Source organism: Callorhinus ursinus, unplaced genomic scaffold (assembly GCF_003265705.2).
Source record: "Callorhinus ursinus isolate GAN/ISIS: 27379988/994484 unplaced genomic scaffold, GSC_fseal_2.0 scaffold61, whole genome shotgun sequence".
In the NCBI taxonomy this organism is placed as follows: domain Eukaryota; kingdom Metazoa; phylum Chordata; class Mammalia; order Carnivora; family Otariidae; genus Callorhinus; species Callorhinus ursinus.
The window spans coordinates 6233533-6250208 of record NW_027397123.1 but is presented as its reverse complement, the minus strand read 5'-3'; the positions used below and the strand labels follow the sequence as shown (position 1 = coordinate 6250208).

Here is a 16676-nt window from a genome sequence, read left to right as displayed (position 1 = left end):
CCAAGTACTGATCATAGATAATGTCTTACTGTTATTTTTAGGAGTTTATGTACTTTCATTTCCTATTGGACTGAAAAGTTGAAATTTTTTACATTAATTTCCTGTTTTATTGCATTATAGACAGAGAATGGGGTATGTCTTTATTACTGATGTTTTATCAAGGTTTTCTTTGGGGCATTTGTCAGTTTTCAGATGTGTCCTATATGCACTTGAAAAGGTGCTTGCTCTTTTGGGGATTCAGAGTCTGGAACGGTCTCTAAGATCTGCCTTGTTCTGTTTAGGGCTTGTCACCTGTACCAATGAGATGTCTGGGTTTGTCTTGGACTGAAGGGAGCCCCGTTAAAGCCCACTGTTAGGGTGTATGTCCGTGTCTCCTTGTACTTGCTGAAGTTTCTGCTTCGTAACAAGGACTACTGTGTGATTTGGTGAGTAAGTTTTCATGCCTGCCATCTCTTTATTGTGAATTTTAGCCGTTAGGATCACTAAAGACACTGAAGTGTCTTGTGCTTTGGGTAGGAGTACTGTCGTCTGATAAGATCACAACCCCTGTTTTAGGAGTATTTTCATTTGCTTGGTATGTATTTTGCTTATCCTTTTTTCTCACAGCTTTGTAAACCTGCCTGAAAAATCTTTTCCCTTTAATGATTGGTTTTAGGCTCATTTAAACTGAATAAGCCAGTTTATTCGTGTAACTGACAAGTTTGGGCTCCACACTGTTCTCTATTCCTATATGTAGGCTTCTGCTTATTGTTAGTTTTCTGCCCTTAAACAGTGACATTCTGTGGGGAAAACTCTCACCTGAGGCCCATTTCTTTTCTTTTATTCTATTTTTAAAAGATTTTATTTATTTATTTGACAGAGAGAGCACAAGCAGGGGGAGTGGCAGGCAGGGGGAGAAGCAGGCTCCCTACTGAGCAGGGAGGTAGGGGTGTAGGGCTCAATCCCAAGACCCTGGGATCATGACCCGAGTCAAAGGCAGATGCTTAACTGACTGAGCCACCCAGGTGTCCCCCATTTCCCTTATTTTATATGGGAAAAAAAAAGATCACGTATCACAGGAAACCCCAAATTCCCAAACAATGTCCTCAAAGATAACTAAAACACAGGAAATGTGTATAAATACCCAACGTGCACTATACCAGGAAGTAAACTGCTTTAAAGGTGATTTCCTGCTGACCAGCCAGTTGGCATGGTTGTTAACAAGTGGTTACCTTTGATGCAGTGACACAGTCTCCCAGCATGAGTGACACATGACTCTCATTTGTTGGGGTGCCTACACACAACTCTGAATTGTGTTGGATTTGGAGTGCAATTTGAAATTTTCCTCACACATGTCTTGAAAATACCATATTACATTTTGGGATTTAAATATTAATAATTATTAAATAATTAAATTAAGGGGCGCCTGGGTGGCTCAGTTAAGGGTCTGCCTTCAGTTCAGGTCATGATCCCAGGGTCCTGGAATTGAGCCTTGCATCATGCTCCTTGCTCAGTGGGGAGTCTCCCTCTGCCTCTGCACCTGCCCCCCGCTTGTGTTCTCTCTCTCTCAAAATCTTTTTCTAAGAAATAAAAGACTCAGACTTCATTTAAAAAATAATTAAACCAATAATTTAATAATTATAATTGATAAATTTAAATGTCTTGATTTAATAGGAGTATTGAGAGATTTATAGAGTCTAGAAAGTTTGGGGTATTAAAAACTAATAAGCAAAAAGAACCCTAATATGCGTTCTACCAAGAAAATGTTAACCAGGAAGATATTCTGATTTGTTTCCCTATTGGCGTCTTTATATAGCAGGTCTTTTATGATCTGGTCTCTTGCATACATGTGTGTGTGTGTTTATTTTGGATATATCTTTAGGGATCTATAAATGCTGTTTTTGTTCTGAGAGTTGCCATTATAAATAGTAAATACCACACCTGACTCTCCTCTCTCTTACATACTGTCCATAAAAGCAGTAACCGAGTTAGCTAGGGATTCTTCCCCTTCCTCCTCCTGTCTAATTTTAGATGGTAGCCTAGGGCAGTTTCCTTGGCACGCCTTCCTTAACTGGCACACTTTCATGTGCTTTCTCTTCCACTTTTGTCGTACGGTATTGTCAGTGCTTGGCATTTGCATCCTTGTTGTGTCCCCTTTATCTGCCATCATTTATTCCAGTTCTGTACTTAAGGGCATTCACCTTGTGCCACTGACGTTTTGGTTTCTGAAGCTTGTTCTCTGGATGACTCCTCCTGAAGGTCTCCTGTAGCCATCCATGCCTTGAGATGTTTCATATTGGTAACTTTATTCTTTTTTTTTTTTTTAAGATTTATTTATTCGAGAGAGAGAGTGAGCATGCACGGGAGGGGGAGGGAGAGAGAGAACCCACAACAGACTGCCCGCTGAGCACAGAGCCTGACATGGGGCTCGATCTCACAACCCTGAAACCATGACCCGAGCTGAAACCAAGAGTTGGCTGCTCAAACAACCGAGCCACCCAGGTGCTCCTTGGTCACTTTATTCTTTGAGGTCAGTTTGGGTATAAAATCTTTGGCTTATATTTTCTGTCTTTGAATACCATAAACATGTGCTCCACTATCTCAGGCTATGAAGTGTTGCTGATGAGAATCCTAATCCCTATATTAATTTCTTTCCTTTATAAGTGAATTGGGGTCTGGGAAGGGCACGAAAGGAGGAGTAGATACCCAAAGCATGATCTTTTAAAGCTCCATAATTTAATCAGAATATAGTTCCCTGTTGCCCCTTCTAGCTCAAGATTCTCTGGTGATGCCGTATGCCTTCTAGTATGTTGGTTCTGGTCCCCTCCTTTCATGGTCCCCTCCCACTCTCCCACCTGCCCCAGGAAATGTTTTTTTTTGAATTATAGTTCTAAAGAATTCTATTGCTTTGGGGCGTGCCTGGGTGGCTCAGTTGGGTTGAGTGGCCAACTCTTGATTTCAGCTCATGTCATGATCTCGGGGGTCATGGGATCAAGCCCCGTGTTGGGCTCCTCCCTCAGCGAGGAGTTTGCTTGAGGATTCTCACTCTCCGCCCACCTCCCTGTCAAATAAATCTTTAAAAAAAAAAATCTGTTGCTTTTATTTTCTTCTTCAGGCACTCCAATTATACATGTGTTAGAGCCTTCTTTCCCTATCTTCGTTATTTTCTCTCAAATCCTTTTTGTTTGAGGGGTTTTGTGCAGATGAAAAATCTGTTCTACCATCATGATTTTGCCTGCCAGATGACCTAACTGAGGTGGGACTGCCAAACTCCATGTCTCAGCTGACTCTGGAGACTTGGTGATAGTCAGGCTACAGGGCCAGAAAGACAACGTCCTGTTCTTGTCCTATTTATTTAAGCCCTCAGCTTCCCTACCTTGTTCTTACACCTGCAGTTGTTGTAAGAAGTCAATAGTACAGTTGTTAACAAAACAAAGCAAAAGCCTCTAACACAAGCAAAACAAAATAAATTCTTCTTGCATTGGCATCTAGACCTACTCCAGCTGTGCAGGGAGGTGGCAGGGAACCCCAGTTTGCAGATGCAGATTATTAGTGGTTGCCCACACAGGAATGGGTCTAGGGCCGGAATTCAGGAGCAAACACCACTCTAAACTATGATGTTCAAGGGGACAGTAGAGTCAGGTTGGAAATAGAAACCATGCCCCTAGATTTTCAAGTACTTACTTCTAATCCATTTCAAGAAATCAAAGCCACTCGTGACATCTGGGGCACAAAACCTACCTTGATAGGCCTTTCCAGGTCTTTCTTCGTAAACCTCATCACAACCAGTCCCAGAATCGTCAGGCCATAAAACAGCCATGCGGCAAAACTGAAGTAATTGACCAATGAGTTTATGTCACCAGGGATGATATAAATAGTCGCTATGATACCCTAGTGGAAGGAAGAGTGAATTCTTAGGTCACAGGATCCCTGTCATGTCACAGGAGACTGAAGAAGCAGTGTCTCCTGTGGATGAACAGGTCAGCATGAAAGAAACCTATGCATCCCATTATAGTTGGGATTAAACCAGGCTTTGGCTATGGTGAGTGTGCTCCCTGAAGCCTGACGGGAAGGACTTGGAAAATCTGTGACTCTTTGAAGTTGCCATTTTAAGCAGGGGAAAAAACAAAGTATGCATGTACCACCACACCAGCTTTCTGATGGTAAACGTTCCAGCCAGAGAGTCTTCGTCAGGGGAAAGGGCCCTGCCTGTCTCAGCCTGGTCTGGACCCGCCTTAGCTGTGGGGCCTGGGCCTTGTCCCAGGAGGCCTCTCCTCATCTTCAAAGGGAGTAGGCTGATGGAGAGTAGTGCTTCTCCTTTGGGGTGGAAGGAGTCTGGCCCCGAGGCTGGGCTTGGACGGTCCGCAGGTGCCAGAGACAGTGGCACACAACCAAGGACTGTCCCCCACTTAGAAACTCCAATTAGAGGATGTCAGAGGGCCTCTACTGTGCAAGGGCGCCATGACGTCTAAATTATGGGGCCATAAGAAGTACTTATCGGTAACCACCTCGTGAATGCCTTATTCTCCTTCTCTGTAAGCGAGTGGGGTTTTGTATAGTTTGTTACCAGGGACCAGACATACAGATGTACACGTAAGGGGTGTAGAGGGTAGAAAGTTGGAAGAGTCGAACAGTGTCTTTCACGGACAAAGTCAGAACAAGGAGCAGACGTGTTGGGCAATGTTTGCACTGTCATGGGCTTTTTAACCTATTTCGTGTCGAGGAGCAAGGGAGCCTGGGCCATGTGAAAACCACTGGGCTCAGCAATACCGGGTTCCTTCAGGGCCCCTCTGCCTTTAAGGAGGGTGTCTGCTGGCAGAATTCATACTTACATAAAAGATGATGGCAGGGGCTGGAGTCAGGCGCTTGACACTGATGTAGGACAGCACTTTGAGCATGTGGCCTTCCCGGCCCGCCACGTACACAAGTCTGAAAAAGCAGTAACGGAGGCCTCATGGATGGGTGTGCGGCTGTTGTACCATCAGTGGGAGTCACTACCAAAGCCGCAGAGACAGGGACTGAATTGGAACCTGGCATCTTCAGTGGGAGGTGGTCTCAGGGAGGTGAGTGAATTTGGGGGAAGTGAGTGAGGTGGTTAAATGCCCCTGAGAGCGAGGCATCCCGGTGCCGTGGGTCATCTACATAGGGGAGAGCTGGGGGCTGGCTTAGGGTTTGGGGAGGACCTTTCAGGAGGAGACACCTACTCCTGTGCCCTCAAAATTATGCTTTCACGTATGGGGAAAACCAGTCCGGGACCAGTGGACCTCCGTGCTTGGAGCAGACAGAGGCAAACACAGAGGCGCCTGGTACTTCCTAGATCCACGCTGTACAGAATTTCCATATTAAACAAAAAACCCCAAAGATGAATTAAGGGTGGGTCAGTAGATGCAAATAAATGGCTTAGTCCTCCCACCCCCACTCCCGAGAACTCGTGATTCAGAAATCTGAAAGACTATGTTTAAAATGCTGAAGAGAGAAAAGGGGGGAAAAAGCCAAACAGAATTTTTAAAAAATAAAAAATTACCATAATTTAAGAATGTAATCAACAGTTGTTAATCTAGGTTCAAAGTGAAAAAAATAAATTGGAAACTAGATCTGATGCCACCTCACACCAGTCAGAATGGCTCAAATTAACAAGTCAGGAAACAACAGATGTTGGCAGGGATGTGGAGAAAGGGGAACCCTCCTTCACTGTTGGTGGGAATGCAAGCTGGTGCAGCCCCTCTGGAAAACAGTGTGGAGGTTCCTCAAACAGTTGAAAATAGAGCTACCCTACGACCCAGCAGTTGCACTACTAGGGATTTACCCCAAAGATACAAATGTAGGAATCTGAAGGGGCACTTGCACCCCAATGTCTATAGCAGCAATGTCCACAATAGCCAAACTGTGAAAAGAGACCAGGTGTCCATCGACAGATGAATGGATAAAGAAGAAGTGGTATATATATACAATGGAATATGACTCAGCCTTCAAAAAAAAGGATATCTTGCCCTTTGCAACAACGTGGATGGAACCTAGAGGGTATTATGCTAAACAAGTCAATCAGAGAAGGCCAATTATATGATCTCATATGTGGAATTTAAGAAACAAAACAAAGGATCATAGGGGAAGAGAGGAAAAAATAAAACAAGACAGAATCAGAGGGAGACAAACCATAAGAGACTCTTAATCATAGGAAACAAACTGAAGGGTTGCTGGAGGGGGGTGGGGGGATGGGGTAACTGGGTGATGGACATTAAGGAGGGCATGTGATATAATGAGCACTGGCTGTTATATAAGACCGATGAATCACACTGACCGCTACCTTGGAAGCCAATAATACATTATATATTAATTAAATGAATTTTAAAAAATGTTAATGTTCTAATTATAATAAAAGATACTAGATCTGAGCGGGGCGCCTGTGCGGGCTCAGTTAAGTGTCCGACTCTTGATTTTGGCTCAGTTCATGATCTCAGGGTCATGAGAGCCAGCCCCACTTCAGGGTCCATGCTCAGCGTGGAGTGTGCTTAGGATTCTCTCTCCCTCTGCCCCTCTCCTCACTTGTGCTCTGCCTCTAAATAAATACAATCTTAAAAAAAAAAAAAACCCAACTAGATCTGAGTTATGAAGGGTAGAGAAATGGAAAATGTAGGCAGGAAACTGAGAGAAGAAACAAGAAGAAGCCCGAATATGTTGAATGCGGTAAGGCAGACTTGAAGAGTAGAGAGCTTTCACGGAACTGAAAAACAGCTTTCACATTAAACCCAGCTCAAGATAAAAACATACCCAGATACAAACAGTGTGGAAGGAAGAAAAATTTCTTAAGCTTCCAAATTTAAAAGATTAACTACAAAATTAGGACAACCAGAACCATAACAGACATGGCATGAAACTATGTTCAAAGCGATGAGGGACATTGGTTTTCAGATTTCGGTGCTGCATAGCTCAACTATCATTCAGGACTAGGGGCAAAATAAATACATTTGTAGGTGAACAATAACTACAACACATTTTCTGTTCTCTGATCCTCACTGGAAACTCTTTGGTCTACTCCAACAGACAGAAAGAAACTGAACTCAGGAGTTGATTGAAGAAGCAGTGTTAAGGAAACAGCAGTAAAACATGTTGGTATGGATGTAAGTACATACATTTTTAATTCTTGTCAGGATGAACTTTTTCTGGAGGGGCGGGTTTATAGACAAGGTGCAGCTCATCTACTGGACAGTGCAAAAGGGGGAGCCCTCGCAGGAGAGGGGGGAGAATGGAGATGCTGACAGACTCTGTTAGGTATTTGAGTTAAATTTGAAGGGTAGTTGCTAAAAAAGAGAAATAAAACTTCCATATCAGTAGAAAAAAGAAAGGACATTTGATGGATAATAAATCAGGGTAAGATTTTTCAAAAGCCAAGAAAACACAATATGTTGGAAATCAATCCCACTGTAATAGTAATCACATCAACTCTGGTCAGATGTTGCTTGCCCGGGCAGGAGACAACCTGGGGGGTTGTTGAAAGAGACACAAGCCAAAGCCCCATAATGCCGAGGGTGGAAGATACAAGGGGTGAGATGTGTTACCCGAAGCAGCAGCCTAGAGCCTGCAGAGTCCTCAAGAGCAATATTGTACAAAACAGAATTTAAGGCAAAAAGAGTTCCCACTGAAAACAGAAGCCGTCTACCAAGAAGATGCCAAAACTGGAGCCCTTGAAACATAGAAGGCCAAACTCAACAAATCCACTGAGAGCAGAAGATTTGAACAGTCAAGGCACAAGCTTGACGATGATATAAAAATCAAGGGGCGCCTGGGTGGCTCAGTCGTTAAGCATCTGCCTTTGGCTCAGGTCATGATTCCAGGTCCTGGGATCGAGCCCCGCATCGGGCTCCCTGCTCAGCGGGAAGCCTGTTTCTCCCTCTCCCACTCCCCCTGCTTGTGTTCCCTCTCTCGCTGTGTCTCTCTCTGTCAAATAAATAAAATCTTAAAAATAAAATAAAATAAAATAAAATAAAAATCAAGAACGTAAACACAATATACCTTATTTTCAAGACCCTAAGAAGCATTTATAAAAACTGCAGTAAGCCACAAGGGAAGGCATAAAGCTTCTAAAGAAGTGAGATCATAAAGATCCCACACTCTGACTACAATACAATAAAATGAGAAGTGAGGAATACAGAGGCCAAAAGAGCCTGTTTGTTTGTTTATTTATCTTGTAAAGATTTTATTTATTTATTTGACAGAGAGAGACACAGCGAGAGAGGGAACACAAGCAGGGGGAGTGGGAGAGGGAGAAGCAGGCTTCCCACTGAGCAGGGAGCCCGATGCGGGGCTCGATCCCAGGACCCTGGGATCATGACCTGAGCCGAAGGCAGACGCTTAATGACTGAGCCACCCAGGTGCCCAAGCCTGTCTATTTAAAACTACATATTTGAGGGGCGCCTGGGTGGCTCAGGTGGTTAAGTGTCTGCCTTTGGCTCAGGTCATGATCTCCAGGTCCTGGGAGTAAGCCCCAGTCGGGCTCCCAGCTCAGCAGGGAGTCTCCTTCTCCTTCCCTCTGCCTCTCCCTCTGCTTGTGTTCTCTCTCATAAAACCTTAAAAAATAAATAAAACTACATATTTGAACTTTGAAAAAGACATAAACATGGCATCTAGTTCCCAGAACAAGCCCATGAAACTGGGAGGAAAGGAGTCTCCAGATGGAGGGAGACAGACTCCAGGTGGCGCTGTGACCTCACGCTTTAAACCCCTCAGCGCTCACAAACCTCTCCATAAATTCCATGGGCTCAGAAAGCAAGCGGACACTTGGAACTGGTTAGTCATTGCAAGTGTGGCTGGAGGGCTGAGCAGGCAAGGAGGAGTGGAGCACGGACATGGGAGCAGTGGCTCTTCCCGATGTTACCTGAGGGGGTTTGGGAAGCATCCCTATGCACAGTGATAGCACAGGACGGGGCCCATCGTGAAGCAGAGTGAACCCAGAACCCTGGGCATGAGAATGATGGCATTCAAACCAGGAGGAGAAAGGATGGACTATCAATAAATAATATCAGGACGACAGGTAGAAGTTTGAGGGGGAAAAGTGAGATTTATGCCTCATATCAAAATATATTCCAGAGTGATCAAAGAGCTAAAGTAAAATGCTAGAAGAAAACACAGGTGGGTATTCTTGAAAGGAGGAAGGTTTGTCTATGTGACATAGAAAACTCAGATACCAGGAAGCAAAAATCTTGGATGTGACCCTGCAAAAATTCTATGCAACATAAGTCATAATTCTGACCAACCCCCAAGCTGCACAGTACAGAACTATAGAGAATTAATTCAGAATGGATCATAAATCTAAGTGTGAGAGCTACATCTATTAAAAAAAACCAACTTTTAGGGTAAAACAGAAGAGAAAATCTTTGTGACCTTTGTGACAGCCTTGGGTTGCACAAAGGCTCTTAGATATGATAACAAAAACATGACACATGAACAAAAAAATAAGCTGGGCTTTATCAAAGTTAAAAACATGCGTATATCAAAAACACCAGTACAAGATAAGACAAGCCACAGACTGGGAGAAAATATGTGCAAGTCAGATACCTGATAAAGGACTTGTATCCATAATATATAAAGAATTCTTACAACACAGTAAGATGACAAACAGCTCAGTTTAAAAAGTGAACAAAAGATTTGAATAGATATTTCATTAGAAGATATATGAATGGCTAATCAGCACATGAAAAGATGCTCCGTATCACTAGTCATTAGGGAAATGCAGTTAAAGCCACGACGACATGACTGATACCCACTAGAAAGACAATGCCAAGTGTTAGGATGTGGAGAAACTGGAATGGTCATGAATGGCTTATGGAAATTAAAATGGAACAGCCACTTAGAAAACTGTCAAGCCGCTTCTGTAAAAGTTAATCACAAATTTACTCTCTGAGCCAGCGTTTCTACTAGGAAGCTACCTAAGAGAAATGAAAACGTAAGTCCGCACAAACACATGTGTATGAATGTTCATGGCAGCACTGTTCATAAGAGCCAGAAGCAATGCAAACCTCCCTCAACTGGTGAATGGATAAACAGAATGTGGTATATCCATATAATGGAATACAATTCAGCAGTTACAAGGAATGAGCAGTTACATGCTATGACATGGCTGAACCTCAAAAATAATATGCTAAGTGAAAAAAAGCCAGATGCAAATGACACAGTGCATCATTCTATTTAAATGAAATGTCCAGAAAAGGCAAAGTTATAGACACAGGAGCAGGTCAGTGGTAGTCTAGGGATGGAGCAGGGAGCAGGGATGAACTGCAGTTAAGCAGGAGTGAACTTTTTGGGATGATGGAAATGTTCTAGAACTGGACTGTGAGAATATTTGCACAGCTTTATAAATTTACTAAGATCATCGAATTGTATAATTGCAAAGTGAGTTTTATGGTATTTAAACCTCAGCAGAGCTACTGAAATTGTGTTTCTGTATATGAGCAACAAACTTATCAGAAACGGAAATTTAAAAAAATACCATTTACAATAGCACAAAAAATATGAATTTTTTTATTTGAGAGAGAGCGTGAGAGAGCACGGGCCAGGGGGAAAGGGCAGAGAGAGAGGGAGAAGCAGACTCCCTGTTGAGCAGGCAGGGGGCCTGACTCGGGGCTCAATCCCAGGACACCAAGACCATGACCTGAATGGAAGGCAGACGCTCAACCAACTGAGCCAACCAGGTGCCCCCAAAATATGAAATATTTTGGGATGAATCTGACAAAATATATGCAAGAGCCATATACTGAAACTACTCAAGAAAACATTTTTTTAAAAAATTAAGACCTATATAAAGGGAGAGGGTCCTTGCCCTTAGATTAGAACAATCAATACAATTAAATGGCAGCCCTCTCCAAACTGAACTATAGATGGAACACAGCCCTGGTCAAAATCTTTGAAGGCCTTTTGGTAGAAATTGACAAGCAGATTCTAAAATTCATCTAGAAAAGCAAAGGACCCAGAATAGCTGAAGGCTTCTGAAGAAGGTAAGTCTTTTTTGACACCGCTTCAGAAGAATGATTTTGTGGTCTATCGCGTGTCAGTATATAATCCGTGGCAATTCCACTCTCAGAAATATAGCCATTCAGAACCCTGGACAACCAGGCAAAGACGTGTTCCAGAATGGTCCCTGGGGCAGTGTTGATGAAAACAAGCCCCACTCAGCCCACGAGCTGAGGTTATGTGAAATTGTGCTACGTCGTAAAATGGAATACGACGCAGCCACTAACGGTCTCTGGAGCAGGAGGGTCCAGAGGGTTGGCGGGGCTGGCGAGCTACACCTGTTTGTGTGAGTAACGTCTGAGAGGAACAGGACCTCAGCTGTTTGCTGTCGTGCTACAGAGACAGTTGGGTAGTGACAGACCGCCATGGCCTGAAAGCCTAAATTGTTACTCTCTGATCTCGATTATGTATATATTCACAGGAGATGTTCAAGAAATATCCATAGGTGACAAGCAGGACAAGGTGAAAAGTACCACCATGTGCCTGTCACTCTGTGTCCCCAAGCTCCACCTTGTCCTGAAGTTGGCAGCGCTGCTCCCTCCCGAGGAGCATAGGCTCGCTTCCGTGGGGCCACCATGCCTAGTGCCAGTGTGCAGGCTTGGCCACACTTTTTGCTCCCTTTCCAGGACTTTGGGTTTTCTTTTTTTTTTTTTTAAAGTTTTTATTCAAATTCCAGTTAGACATTGGGTTTTCTGTTATGCCATGAGGTGTTAGCCTGGCAGAGCCCTAAGGACTTTTGCCCCGAGTCTTGTCTTCCTCGAGTGTGGGATGGGCTCAGCTGCCCTCTGCTCCCTTGGGGTGAGTGCGGGGTTCCCCTACCTGCCCGCTGTGAAGCAGGTCCCGTTGGCGGCACCGATGGTGGAAAAGGCCACGAACAGTGGAACCACCCAAGAGGCTGGATAGAGAACACGGTCACCAAACGTCTGCAGAGAGAAGCAGGGGAGCCCTGAGGGTCTTGCACGGCCCGCAGGAGCTGTGAGTCCCAAGGAAGCTGCTGGGCCCTGCCTGGCAGCTGGACCCCCCACCCCTGGGGGGCACGGCCTCTGACTCCCCTCCAGGAAAGGAGAAAGTAGACAATCTCTCAGGAGGAAAACAGCTTAACCTTTCTCCCCCGGAGTGCAGGAGACCTGACCATACTGACTCCATCCTTGGTCCTCCATCTTATTCATGTTTGCTGGATGACCTCTCTTGGGGCTACGTGTTCAGGTGCCTTGGGGATTAATATCCATACCTTAGAAACATCTGCCAAGGTCGGGATGTGGGGAGGCTTGTTTTGGCCTCCCAGGATTCTGTTAGAACACAGTCTGTCCCCTTCCTGGTGCACAGGTGGTGCCACGAGATCTAATTAAAGGTTGGCTGTCAGTGGAGTGCATGCTAGCCCTTTGCTGTCACCACAGTGCCCTTCTGCGCACCACCTCACTCCATAAAATCTGTGGACTAAGGTCCAGACTTTGCAGAGAATAACTGCACTGAGCCTGGATCAACCCCCACCTGATTCCCCTGTCAGGAAGTTATACTGAATAGAACTGTGTATAAACTATATGGAGTCAGTGCTTCATTTTTGTCTCAAAGTGCCTTCTCAGTTTGAGGGATACTTTACTGTCCCTCCCCGACCTTCTTTTTTTTTTTTTTTTGAAAGATTTTATTTATTTATTTGAGAGCAAGAAGGTGAGAGAGAGCACGAGAGGGGGGAGGGTCAGAGGGAGAAGCAGGCTCCCCACCGAACAGGGAGCCCGATGCGGGACTCGATCCCGGGACCCCAGGATCATGACCCGAGCTGAACGCAGCCGCTTAATGACTGAGCCGCCGGGCGCCCCCTGCCGGCCTTCTAACACAGAGTAACAGAAGTCTCCTCTCCACGGGTCCCTGTCCTAATTTTTCATCATTTCAGTGTCCTTCCAATACCCCGGCCTCACGCTTCCTTGAGCCCCTCACTCAGAATGACCTTGTCCTCCCTGCACCTTAACCACCTGTCCCTGTGGTCGGTGACCTCATCGTGACCCAGACAGCTCTCCCTGCTCCCCAGCCCTGTCGCCTGTTTGCAGTTCATTTCCTGTCGCACCCCCGCTCCACAAGGCCTCCAGCACGTGGACCCCCCCGCCTTTCCTACTGACCCTCACCCCCATCCCCCGGTCATTGAGACCCCCCCCCTTGCCCAGCTTAATTTGCACAGTTATTATAATTCCCTCCTTTGATCCCTCCCCTGCACTTTCTCGCCGGCACCGTGTCTGTCAAAACCCCGCCCCTCATGAGATCCAGCTCTGCTCCACCTGCATTCTGTGTCAGGGCCCAGGCCACAAACTGAACTGGAAGGCCACCTGCTGGTGGCCTTTCTCCTCAGGCGGGTCTTTGCGGCCGCCCTAAACTGCTCAGTCGGCCCGGGCCCTGGACCAGTGTTTCCCTCACCCGCAGAGGGTACCTCAGCTTGGGCATTGGTGGCTTCCCCCGGAGCCCAGCAGCATCCTGCCCAAACTCTGGGCACTCACCACGGCCACCGCCTGGGACTGCAGGAGCTCCGTGGGAGTCATCACAGTGAAGTAGGAAACATTCATGAGGATGTAGCAGCCTGTCACCAGCGGGATCCCGATGACGATGGCCAAGGGCAGGTTTCTGGGAGGGGCAGGGACCCAGGGTCGGACCAGAGCATCCCATGACAGCCTCACGAGAAGCACCAGTTTCGGTCCCTTCCTTTCTTCCCACGCACCTGGCCAGCCCCCCACCTCTCCCTGGGGCGGGCTGGGGTCCTCGCTGCCACAGCAGGGGCTGTGGGCTGTGACATCGGCAAATGAGAAAGAACTCTCCTGCTCTCAGACTCCAGGGCAGTGAGGCTGAACTGTTTATAAAGCAAAATCAACCCAAGATAAAGCTGGGGTTCGTCCATTCTGCCAGCGACTACCCCGCTACCCAGAGCACGGCCAAGCTCTGATGAGTGTATGGAAACGAGCTTCTAAGGGACCATCCGCAGTCTGGGAGGGGGCCGCTTTCTGCAAGGGTAAGAGGAGCCTGCTTGCCGGCCCGCTGTCTCCCGCGTGACTCAGCTTTCTTACCTGAAAGGGTTTCTAAGTTCTTCCGTGATGTAATTGAGTTGATTCCTAGGCAAAGAAAAAGTAACATGAGTGACCTAACTTTGGCCTTCTCTGCTGAGATCATAAAACACACCATAAAGGCTGGCCTCAGTTCAGACTCTCCACCACAGAGAAAATTCTCTGGCAGGAATTCAGGGTAATTGCTTTCGGAGAAAGCCCTAGTGATGGTGGGGCTCCCAAAGGTCTGCACGTCTGTCAGTGAGAAGTCTTTGCCCTCTGTGGGAATCATGGGAATTTGCCAGAATTATCGGAGTAATGAGTCCCCAAGCTGCTTTGAAAAACTGGAAGGTTCGCTGTCTGAGAGGAGAATGAAAGCTGCTTTGCATGAGGGGAAGACCAGTGTCACAGAGGGTCACGCTTCTTCATCGACTAGGCCTCGTATTTGCACAGCTGAAATGGAAGGGCTGCGGAATATTCTTGCCATGTCGGCCTCCCATCCTGCGGAGCCTGTCTGTGTCTGATGACGCTTCTGGCCTGGGCCCACCACCGCCTACCCTTGGGCCACTCTGCGGGGCCGGGAAAGGGGCAGGGGCTTCAGTGTCTGTGGGGTCCGAGGAGAACAGAAGGGGGGCGGGTGCTGAGCAAAACGGAGACGTGGAGGTGAACGTTAGGGCCCCCCCAAACCCCAGGAGGGAAGGGTCCTTGCTTTCCTTGGCTTCAGTCTAGTAGCCTGGGACACCCCGACCAGACGTGAGTGACGTCTCAGCGGGCCTTACCATCCGTCGTACGCCCAGAGTCCGTTATAAAATGCCAGACTGATGGCTCCCACAGACAGTTTTGTGCCCTCAAAAGAATTCTCAAAATTCCTTGTATTTCCTGTAACCAAGCCAGACAGTGAATTGTGGGCATCAGAGGACCCGACTGGGGCCCTGCCTCATATCTGTGCCACAGAAGGGCACAACTTGTGACCTCAGGTTGTCACACAAACTCTGGAAAGCAGGGAAACCACAGCTGCTTTCGGCCGAACTCCTGCCAGGCTCCCTGAGAGACAGGCCCGGGAGCACAACCCCCGGAGAACAAGACTGTGCTGGCGGCACCCGCCCCCCCGTCCGGCCTGCGGTCACCTTGGGCCAGGAGGACCAGGCCGCTGAGGATGATGGCGGCCACGATCACCAGCTTGGCCGCCGTGAACACATTCTGGACGTAGCTCCCCAGCCGCACGCTCAGCGAGTTCACCGTGGTGATGAGCACTGGAATGAGCCAGAGCGGGGCTGACATGGCGCGCCCTTGGGCCCAGCACCCTGGCTCCTTCCCCAGGGGCCTGAAGAGGGTCTCCCACCCCAACCTGCCCCCTCCACCGCCTCGTTCACCCATCGAGTGTGCCTGCGCTGTGGAAGCGGCCAGGCCTCCTGCGAGCGCCACCCCAGGGCTTTGGGCCCCCAGCAGACCCTGCCCGGCCTATCGCCGGCACTTCCAGGCCCAGTGGCGCCCCCCCCCCGTGTCACCCCTCCCCGTCACCCCTCCTCCCACGTCACCCGTCTCCCATGTCACCCCCTCACGTCACCCCCTCCCCATGTCGCCCCTCCCCCCACATCACACCTGCCCCATACTCCTCCCCCCACATCACCATCTCCTGTCACTTCTCCCCCACATCACCCCTCCGCCCACGTCACCCTTCCCCCATGTCACCCCCTCCCCACGTCACCCCTCCCCCCACGTCACCCCTCCCCCCACCGCACCCGTGGCAGGGCTTTCCTGCCCCCTGCCCAAGGCATCACACTCGGGGACTCACAGATAGCAGCGGCAGCCAGGCATTTCACAACAACTGGGGGGGGCTTGCAGCCTGAGTAGAAGGGCGCACAGACATACTCGGAGAAGCTGAGGCAGATGATGGCGAAGGATGTGGGCTTTATGACGAACAGGCTGGTCCAGGAAAAGAGGTAGGCAGGGATGGGCCCGAAGGCCTCCATCAGGTAAGGGTACTCGCCCCCCGACTTGGTGATCATCGTACCAAGCTCCGCAAAGCACAGGGCCCCTGGAACACAGAAAGGAAGGGGCCCCGCGGTCCCTGGTGAGGCATTGCCCTGGTCTGAGGGAGCCCCCTCCCCTCTGGGGCTGTGATCACGGGGCAACCCCGCCTCTCTCGTCAGACCCCTGAGCTCTGGCCACAGCTCACTTCAGCGCAGCCCGATCTACACCAGCGGCACGGGTGTTGGTAGGGACCCCAGCAACGGCCAGGCCGGGGCACAGAGGGTGCCCGTATAGCCCATCCCCACCTACCACCGGGAGAGCTCGCCAGGGAGGGGCGTCTTTATTACCCAGTGTTGCAAGGACTCCACAGGCTGCCCATATGATGAGGCAGGGCCCCACGGCTTCCGTGTTGCTGAGCACAGACTTGGGGGAGATGAAGATCCCAGAGCCGATGATGGTGCCCACGATGATGCAGATGCCGCTGAGCAGGCCCACCTGGGACGTGGGGAGCGGGGAGGGGCGTTAGTGCAGCCGCCCCGCATGCAGCTCTGACAGAATGACACAGCCCTGCCTCCCCGCTCCCCTGCCTCGGTGTGGCCAGCACAGCCCAGGCAAGCCCCACGGCCCAGGTGCCTCTGGCCAGCACTGTAGCAGTAAACACCCAGCTTAGCTCACGTCAAGTTCATTCATCCTCAC

At 48.3% G+C, this 16676-nt stretch overlaps 1 protein-coding gene across 1 annotated transcript in view; it reads right to left on the bottom strand.

Annotated features, from left to right (window-relative positions):
• The window catches only part of SLC7A9 (solute carrier family 7 member 9), a 34451-nt gene that overhangs the window by 6810 nt on the left and 10965 nt on the right, over positions 1–16676 (bottom strand). Inside the window, exons 4-12 of the mRNA XM_025854614.2 lie at positions 16328–16475; positions 15802–16044; positions 15134–15259; positions 14786–14885; positions 14031–14075; positions 13470–13593; positions 11803–11906; positions 4812–4908; positions 3721–3870 (exon numbers count right to left, since the gene is read on the bottom strand). Of these exons, the coding sequence (XP_025710399.1) occupies positions 3721–3870; positions 4812–4908; positions 11803–11906; positions 13470–13593; positions 14031–14075; positions 14786–14885; positions 15134–15259; positions 15802–16044; positions 16328–16475 (1137 nt within the window). The remainder of the gene's footprint in view (positions 1–3720; positions 3871–4811; positions 4909–11802; positions 11907–13469; positions 13594–14030; positions 14076–14785; positions 14886–15133; positions 15260–15801; positions 16045–16327; positions 16476–16676) is intronic.